Consider the following 9,674-nt stretch of genomic DNA (forward strand, 5'->3'; position numbering starts at 1 on the left):
ACCAAGCTGCCTGGGCCAAAAACCCTCCCACATCCAGTGCCCGTCCAGCCTGCCTTCAAAGCGTGTTTCAGACTTGTCCGTTTCTCTGCGTCTTTACTGCCAACCTCCCTTACTCTAATCTGCATCACAGTGTGGTCAGCTCTCAGGTGGATTACTGCTCCCTCTCTTTATGATCCACACTCCACAGCGGACCCTCAGCGCCATTTTCATCGCATTGTGACCCCGCCTTTTTAAAACCCTTGCTATAAGGCACGTTTTTTACCAGGGCCTGTAGGATCACCCCTGATCACCTCCCTTACTGTTTGCTTGCTGCTCTAAACTTCATTGACACCGGCCTTCTTTCAGCCCTTTGAACGTGCTAAGCTCATTCACCTTCTCGTGTTTCGCCATTCCCCGTGCACGAAGCTGTTTACAGACGGCTGTTTCTTCGTATCGTCTAGATGTTAGCTCAGACACGCCTCTCCTAGGGGAGACCATTGGGACTACCCAGTCGGAAGTAGCCATGCCCCGTGTTACTTTGTGTGTCATTGGTGTTTTTTCTCATATCTTCTTTTTTTGTCATAATTATTTTTTATCTATCCCTCCCCCAAATATATAATCTCCATAAGAGCAGGGACTTTCTTAGTCTAAATCGTTCACTCTATCTAAATGAGCTCTTTAACAGTACCTGGCGTATAGTTTAACACATGGTTGTTGAGTGACTGTGAAACAGCTTAACAATTTTGGGCGATAAGCAGAACAGGTTGGTAGTTTACACATTTTAACATATAAGAGATGAGATTTCCCCTCTGTTTTTACTTAACCAGTGTTCACAAAACTCATGGTTGGCAGAAGCAGGACTTGAACTCAAATGGTTATATGTTTCAGTTTCCATGTTGGATAGTTGGGGGCAGGCCCAGACAGTAGAACAAATGGTTTTTAGTCGAACATGCCCAGTATGGCCCTTGGGAATTCTTTTCTATTTCAGATTGCAGTAGGGGAGTTGAAAAAAGTTTGAAGAAAAGATTTTGTCATGGGCCACTTACGTATGTGCTGAGGGATCGTTGAATCAGCCTAGAAAGGCCTCCCATGCTGGAGTTTCACCAAAAACCCTGTCCCTTGCTGCAGTGTGTATCCAGTCTGTGATAGGGTCTAGGGGAAGGAAGCACTCAGAGCCTTGGACAGGGTGATAGACTGTGCAATTCTAGTATCTGCAGGCCCCTGTATGGAGCACAAGGAGGAAGTGCCATGGCCCCTCGTTCCTGGAGCTTACAGTCTGATGGTAGAGGGGGGCCAATTACAGTCTGATGGTAGAGGGAGGCCACATACCAAAGAGTTCCTACAGAAGGCAGGATTTCATAGGTTATAACAAAAAAGTTTGCAAGGGAAGTATCCAGAAAAAGAGTACCAAAAGTAAAGAAATAAAACATACATGGAGAGTTTTTAGTGCTGTTTAACTGAGGAGGGTTATGTTTTGTTTCGTTCAGGCATTTGAGAAGGCTCCTTGATGGTAGTTTTATTTCCACAAGGATGGCAACTAGGAGAAATGAAGTTCAAGTGGGACGAGAGAATTAATTTCTCTATGTCTAAAGCATTGGAACAGAGCAGGCTACAAGGAAGAGTATGTGTTCTAGGGCTTATGGGTTTGTAGATCTGTGGGAGATGGGAGCGGAGGACTGACTGTATTTGATAGAAGTAAACATCAATAACTGAAGGAAATCTCAGTGTTTTGGCCTGTTTTGGCCTATTACATTGTATACAGCATGATTTCTGGCGGGCCTTTGCCTAAGTTGTACTTACTGATTTACAGAGGAAAACTCGGTGTGTGTGTGTGTGTGTGTGTACACACACATGCACAAGCTTTAAAGCTCAGACTGAGGCAGTCGTTCAAATGTTGCCTTTGAGTTTTAGGAATAGATCGTTCTCTTGTATGGTTTTCAACATCAAAAATATAAAAAAATATATGTGGTATAAAATCTGTCTTCTCTTCTTATCCCCTAACTGCTTCATTCTTACGGAACCCGTTTCTAAGTTGTTACTTCCTCTTTCAAAGAATTTTCATGCATATACCTGGGGACACACATACACACATATCTACACATTGACACCTCCGCGCTTTCCACAGAATTGAGAATGGTGGCGTGGCATATAGAGAGCACCTTTGAAATCTTTGTTAGAAAAAGAAGAGGTTTTATACTTGGTGGTTTCTAACGTTTGCTAAGAAAGATTTTGTTCTGTGAAGAAATGAGCAGTGTATAATGTTTTGCTTTTTTATGTGTTCTGTGTGTGTGTTTTGTTTGCGCTTTTCTTTTTTTTTAGCTCCCTGTGCTGTCCGGAATCTCCAAGACTTGGCTCGCATTTATATCCGACGTACACTTCGAAATTTCATAAATGATGAGATACAGGCCAAGGGGATTCCTCAGAGGGCTCCACCCAAAAGGAAAAGAAAGAGGGTTAAACAGAGAATCAATACTTACGTATTTGTGGGTAATCAGCTTATCCCTCAGCCTCTAGACAGTGAGGAGGATGAGAAAATGGAGGAGAATAACAAAGAAGAGGACGAGAAAGATCACAGCGATGCCATGAAGCCAGAGGAACCACCTCAGAATTTACTGAGAGAAAAAATCATGAAACTCCCTCTCCCTGAATCTTTAAAGGCTTACTTGACATATTTTAGAGAAAAATAACTTAGATCAAGAAGAAAGAATGCCTACTGATAATTCCTTTAGTCTTGAAAATGTAGCATTTGTTAGGAGTTAAAAGAGAGCGAATTCTTTCAACAGAGCGAACTATAGTGGAAAAGGTATAACTTGTTTCTGTCTTAGTAATAAAAATGATGTATTCAGTAATTAAAAAGAATCCCTTTTTATAAAATATATTTTTCTTTAAATCTTGGAAAAAAGGCTGTTTTAACTCAGAGTGACTTCAAGAGTGGAATACAACAATACTCAAGATTTGTATACCGTAAATCCTTTTCTGATTCCTGACAGATTTGTAGTGCTGAGGCTTACATTTCATTTCATAGAAGGTTACATAATTGTTAAGCATATACTGGTTTTTGAACAGCAGTTGTTTTCCTTTCCTCTATGAAAACCTTCTGAGCGAATTAGGAAATAAAACGCTGTGTAGACCCACTCACCTTACTTTGGTTGCAGTCACTATTGTTGAGTTGCTGTAGTATCCCGGGCAATCTATGAGTGCAATAACAATACAGATGTTGAATAATTTAGCTTTAAAAAAAAGTTTCGTGGAGTTCAGTGGCACTGCTACTTTTGCTTTTGAATCTATTGCCAAAAGACATGGGAAAATATCTGCTTCTCTCCTAGAGATTTTAAGAGCACATCAAGTGAATATTAAATAAAAAGTATATACTCAATACAGTTCTTGATTTGTATGGACCCTTTACATTTTCAGTATTTAAAAACAATGAGGTTATCCTACTCTCTGGAGTTTTAGAAGATAGTATGTGTAGGATGGGTTTTTCTCTTGTCCACTGTATAAAGTGTTTGGTTTTAAAAAAAATCCACTGTTGTGTATGACTGTCGATACGACAGACAGGTAGGGAGTAAGCTTTGAGTAACGGCCCCTTTCTTGGGTTGCTCTCAGAAGCAGGTGCACTTTAGCAAATGGAACTTCTGGTTCATTTGAAGCTTTGTCTTTGACAAGGTAGGACTGAGCTAGCCTCAGAAAGAAACTCATCTTTGTCGTGTAGGAGATGTTCACAGGAATTGTTGTAGATGCCTCTTGTTTTGAAAATCCAATTCAGAATCATAGTGTAATCTTTGGGACCTATGTTGTGCTCATTTAACTTTCTCACGGTGTGTGGGTTGTTTGTTGTTGTTGTTGTTTTTTGTGAAGTTCTAATGATCACTTTTTTCTTAATAGCACACACTTAAACTATCCATCATTTGAATATTAATTATAGCTTATCAGCGATACAACAGTAAATGCCATTTTTGATTTGTTCCTTTTTTTCCCACTAGGGCCTGAAAATAGTCATTCCTTGTTAAGAAAGTACACAATGGAACATACTTACTACTTCATGTAACATGGATTATGTATTTTTTAAAAGGAAAAATTTGAGTGTTATCTCTTATTACCACCAGCATCCCTGTTCCCCGTAGTTGATCAACTATGTTTAAGGAAACCCAACTGATACATAGTAAAAGGATTGTTATTATCTCTTTTCAAAGATTCAACTATTAGTAATACATAGTTGGTTTAAAAAATCTCAGCTCTGGTAATTCTACACATTTAAAAATGAGCATTTGAAATATTCTAAGTATGAATTATCTCAAGTAAATGAGGGTATTTTAGTAATGGGAAAGATAATTTCATGGAAGGTGTTTGTTTTATACCAGTGACTATAGGGCTAGGTGATAGGGGTTGGGGGGGTTGGGTGTTATCTCCACAATTTTTTTCTTTTTTTAGATGATTGCTAAGCTGTTACTGTTAAGAAATGTCCCATCTCTTTTCTATCAAGGAAAAAAAATAGTTGATACAATTGTCATCTGTTAGGAATGGTCACTTTATTTTAAATTAAATGTTAGTTTTAGAAGTTTAGTATTGTTCCTGGTGCCCACCTGTATTTATCCAGCACCCCCCCCCCCCCCCCCCCCCCCCCGGCCGCCCTCTCCATACTCACTCTGTCGGTTTTGGAGCTCGTGTCCAGATAGTAAACATACATATTCTTAAATGATGATTTTACTATTCAGAAGAGAGTTTTTGTTAAGGATATATTTGAAGATTGACTTGCTCACATGGTCTTTTACTCTGTGGACCTTGGCAAAGTATACAGTAGGTTTTCGTTGCCATTACATATTTTTGTCATTGAAATGTATCTTTTGTGTTTTTAAATGCATCCATTTTACAGTTGTGACTTTATTATTGACTTTAAATAAAGAAGTAGAAATAAATGAAAATTAAAGTGAAAGCCCTTTTATTAATGGGAATATATTAGAATGATCAAGAATATTTTGGGTTCGTGTTTATTTTTTAATGAATTCATGGTTACTTGAGTGTGAATAATTACGCTTTATAGGTGGAAAAAGCAGCAAAGAAAGGTAAAATTAAATGAAGATGAGGAGGACTATAGTCATGGGATTCTAAGAGCCAGATAAAACAGTGGAAATAATCTAGTCTTTTCTTTTGTAGAGAGGAGGGCTAGGGAGATAGCACGAGTCTCCGAAGTCAGACAGCTAGATGGAGAGGACTTTAAATAGCATTCAGCACCTGATAAACCTCAAGACATAACGACCAAGAAGACAGTTTAAGTCTACACTTCTTACTAGTTGATACATTTGGTTCTAGTCCTAATAAACAAAAATGTCATTAAAACAGCATGCGTCACGTTTAAAACACCAAAAAGGTTAAGTATTGGTTTCCAGCTGTTTGAGAGGACAAAAGTGAAGCAAAGCCTGTTCAATCATGGGAAGACTCGGAACGTTATTTTAAATAAGCAGTTGCATGTAATTCAGTTTTGTTCTCTGGTAGCCTGGCATTTTCTTCCTAATTTAGGAAATCTCTATACCAATGGATATATGCTTGAATTATTGTATACGGTTCATTGTCTGTATTTGAACATCTCATTTCCTTTGGAGTGTTGCCACCTTTGAAGACAGTGTAGGCTTTTTTTTTTAATTTTATAAAGTATTAGGTATATATGAAGGATATTTAGAAGATATATGCAAAACACAAGGAATAATAATTCAGCGTACATGTAAGTACACGGGTGTACCTACTACTGGGTTTGACTACTGGCATCACCGTGACCTGGGTGCCCTTCACAGTGTCCTCTTTATTCCCCTGGGGGGTATTCCTTTTGTGTCAGTCCCGACCTTGCTCTTTGCTATAGCGTTACCACATATGTTCGTGTCTCTGAACAGTGTATCACTTGGCCTCATACATACTGAACTTCACAAGTGGAGCTCTACTCTTGTTCTGCAGGTGACTGTCTCGGTCCACACTGCCTTTCTGAGATCGATCCATTTTGTATGCAGCTGAGTCAGCACCCGCAAACTCAGTCTATCTGCTCATTCTGCTGTCCATGGACATTCGTTGTCACGTCAGCTGGTTTGGTCGGCAGCATTCTTCAGCATGTCTTGCGACCATACGCGTGCAGGAGCCTTCACACAGTGCACACCTGGGAGTAGAATTGCTGGATCATAGAGCATGTTTACATTCACCTTCACTAGATGGTGCAACATAGCCGAACAGCGTGTGCCTTCCTGCCACGTTCTCATGTTCCAGCTCTTCCGTGACCTCACCTGCGTCTGATGGCGATCTGTGCGTGTTGAGCAGTGTGAAGTGTTACAGAGGCTTTGTTACTGGTTATGGAGGTTTTGTACCTTTCCGAGTGTTTCTTGGTCTTAGGTTTCCTTTCTGTAAAGCTTCTATTCAAGTCTTTTGGAAATGATTTCAAGAAATTGGCTTTCAGGGTTCCTTATGTCTTCTGGCTGTTAACCCATTGTCAGTTACGTGTATTGCAAATCTCTTTTGTCAGGTTGTGGTTTCTGTTGTCATTCTGTTTGTGGTGTCTTTAGTGAATTAAAATTTTCAATTAAAAAAATGAAAAGTTTTTTTGTTTTGAGAGAGAAAGTTGTGTGTGTGCGTGCGCGCACAAGTGGAGGCGGGGCAGACAGAAGAAGAGACAGAATCCTGAGCAGGCTCCTGCACCATCAGCACAGAGCCCAGAGCCCGATGCCAGGCCCTGAACTCACAAACCATGAGATCACGACCTGAGCCAAGGTCAAGGATCGGGCGCTTAACTGACTGCACCACCCAGGCGCCCCTGTCCCCCATTTTTTTTAAGAGTGGGTACAAGTAGGGGAGGGGCGGAGGGTGAGGGAGGAGAATCTTAAGCAGCCGCCATGCCCAGAGTGGAGCTGGATGTGAGGCTCAATCTCGTGGCCGTGAGATCATGACCTGAATCGAAATCAAGAGTGGACGCTCAACTGACTGAGCCACACCGGCACCCCCACGTTTTCCATTTTAATTGTGCGAGATTCACCTTCACACAGCCTCGGTCCAGGATCATGAAAATACTAGCCTGTATTTTCTCACGAAAGTTCTGTGATTTTTGTCTTTCACATTTAAGTCTGTAGTACACCTGCTACTGATATTTGCATAAAGCGAGAAATAATAAGTTCTTTTTTTGTACATAGTTGATCAACTGTTTCAACACCATTTTTTGACAAGTCCCATTTTCCTCCTCTGATCTGCAGTTTCAAATATCATAAATTAAGTTTTCATATGTTTGTGCTTTGTGTCCAGATTTTCTTTTCTGTTTTCTTAGTCATTTATGGATTCCTGTGCTAAAATTGCACAGTCTCTTACTACAGATTTACAGTAATTCTTGATCTAGTGAGGTAAGTCCTTTCAACTTAAATTTCAAGAATATCTTGGCCAATCTTGGGCCTTTTGACTTTGATAACCATTTTAGAGCCAGCGTCTCGGATTACATGCACACAGTCTTTTTGGGATTTCCTTTGGAATCACACTGAATTTATAGATCAATTTATGTGAGAGGTAACATGTTTATGATACGGAGTCCTCCGATCCATAAATATGGTGGTACTTTTTTTTACATCTTGTTAAGTGTGTTAGTAAAGGTACACAATTTTGTTTCAAACATCTTCAGATTTTATGTGTACATGTTTTATATTTTTCAATACTGTTGTAATGTTTATTAAAATTATGTTTGCTCTGTATTGGTTTTTGTACATTACTTAAAACACTGTTGTGATTGTTCTAAATTTTCTACATAGATAACCAAATCGTCTTTATAGAGACAGTTTGTTTTTCCCTTTGGATATTGTTTTGTTTGGATTTTGTTTTTGTTTGCATATATGCTAGTTGGGGCCTCCTGTAGTGTTGAACAGAAGCAATGAACAAGAGCAGCCTTGTTTCTTATTTTATTGCCCATATAAAGTCATTTAAAAAAATTTTTTAAGTTTATTTTAGAGCATGAATGGGGGAGGGGTAGAGGGAGAGGGAGACACAGAATCCGAAGCAGCTCCAGGCTCCGAGCTGTCGGCACAGAGCCTGATGCAGGGCTGGAACTCACAAGCTTGGAGATCATGACCTGAACCAAAGTCGGACTCTTAACTGACTGAGCTACCCAGGTGCCCCAATGTCATTTTAAATAAATGGCATGGTGTGCTTAGGATACATATTGTGTTGTTCAGTATAGTGTTCTGTAAATGTCATTTGAGTCAAATTTTTTACTGTATTCAAATCTAATACAGTCTATGTAAACATTTTTTCTGTGCTTTTGTGATTTTCAGCAAAATCTCTCACTTTGATGGTAGAATGTCCGTTCGTTGTAGTTCTTTCCATTTTTGCTTTGTATATTTTGATACGATGACACTACACTTTAGGTTTGCTATGTCCGTTTGGCGATTTGAACCTTTAATGGTATGTGGGAACCCTTTTTATATTTTTATATTCTTCAAAGTCCATTTGGTTTTATACTTATGTAGCATTTAAAATTTTTACTTTCAATGTCTTCTATATCCTTATTTTTGCGGTTTCTTATTAACATATAGCTGAATCTCTTAAAAAGTTAGAGTTTGAATTTTACTTAAAGCAATCCATCCATTTACATTCATTTTAAATATTAGTACCGAGTATTTTGTGCTATACACCTTTTTCAATATTTTTGTTCTCTCCTCTTTTTAAAGGATAATTGTTTTCTCTTAGTTTTTGTCCATTCCTGTTTATGTGTGCTCCTTCCCTGCCCCGCTCAATATTTTAAAACACTCACCTAATTTATCAAAGTCTGAAGTTACCCTATCTTCCTAAGAGAGGCAAGGCACGTAGGACACCTCAGCTCTGAAGTCATCACTTCAAAATTAATAGACTAACATATTGTATGTATTATTTCTAAATATGTAAGCCCCTAAAGTATGCCATTAGCTTTACTCCCACATTTGCACTGTTTTGTTTTCTGCTCATTATACCTTTTTTGGTCTTAGGTCATTACAATTTTCTTTTGCTTAAAATACATCTTTTTTTTTTTTTTTTTTTTTTTTTTTTTTAAATTTCAGCGTGCGAGCAGGGGAGAGGGACAGAGGGAAACAGACAGAATCTCAAGCAGGCTCCACACTCAGCAGAGCCTGATGATGCAGGGCTCAATTCCACAAACCTGGGATCATGACCTGAGCCAAAATCGAGTCAGACACTTGACTGAGCCAGCTAGGCACCCCCATTTTTTTTTAAGTTTATCTTGAGAAGGGGGAGAGGGGCAGACAGAGAAAGACAATCCCAAGCAGACTCTGTGCTGTGAGTGACCAGCCGGACAAGGGGCTCAAACTCACGAACTGTGAGATCATGACATGAGTCACAATGAAGCGTTGGATACTTAACCAATGGAGCCACCCAGGCGCCCAGGCTCCCCCATCTTTTAAAATTTCTTTTAGTGAAAGACTGTAGGTTGCTAATTCTTAGTTGTTGTTGTTGTGGTTGTTGTTGTTGTTTCCTGTTTGGAAAAATTTCGTCTTCTTGAAAAGTATGACCGTACAATTTTAGATTAATGGTATTTCCCATAGAACAGTGGAGTTACGTTTCTACATTCTGGCTTTCACTACAGCTGTTGAGAAGTCAACCAATAGCCATTCCTTTGAAGGTTATCTGTCTTTTATCTTTGTACTTTAAAGATTTTTGTCCTGACATTGCAAATACTCTTGTCTTGGCAT

At 39.2% G+C, this 9,674-nt stretch overlaps 1 protein-coding gene across 3 annotated transcripts in view; it reads left to right on the forward strand.

The window, feature by feature from the left end:
• PCMTD1 (protein-L-isoaspartate (D-aspartate) O-methyltransferase domain containing 1) overlaps positions 1–6,547 on the forward strand; it is a 69,441-nt gene extending 62,894 nt beyond the window's left edge. For all 3 annotated transcript variants that reach the window (XM_030304573.1, XM_030304576.1, XM_030304574.1), the window contains exon 6: positions 2,299–6,547. In XM_030304573.1, coding sequence (XP_030160433.1) covers positions 2,299–2,666 — 368 coding nt within the window. In that variant the 3' untranslated portion in view covers positions 2,667–6,547. The remainder of the gene's footprint in view (positions 1–2,298) is intronic.
• The last annotated feature ends 3,127 nt before the right edge of the window (positions 6,548–9,674 follow it).

This window comes from Lynx canadensis, chromosome F2, assembly GCF_007474595.2.
Source record: "Lynx canadensis isolate LIC74 chromosome F2, mLynCan4.pri.v2, whole genome shotgun sequence".
In the NCBI taxonomy this organism is placed as follows: domain Eukaryota; kingdom Metazoa; phylum Chordata; class Mammalia; order Carnivora; family Felidae; genus Lynx; species Lynx canadensis.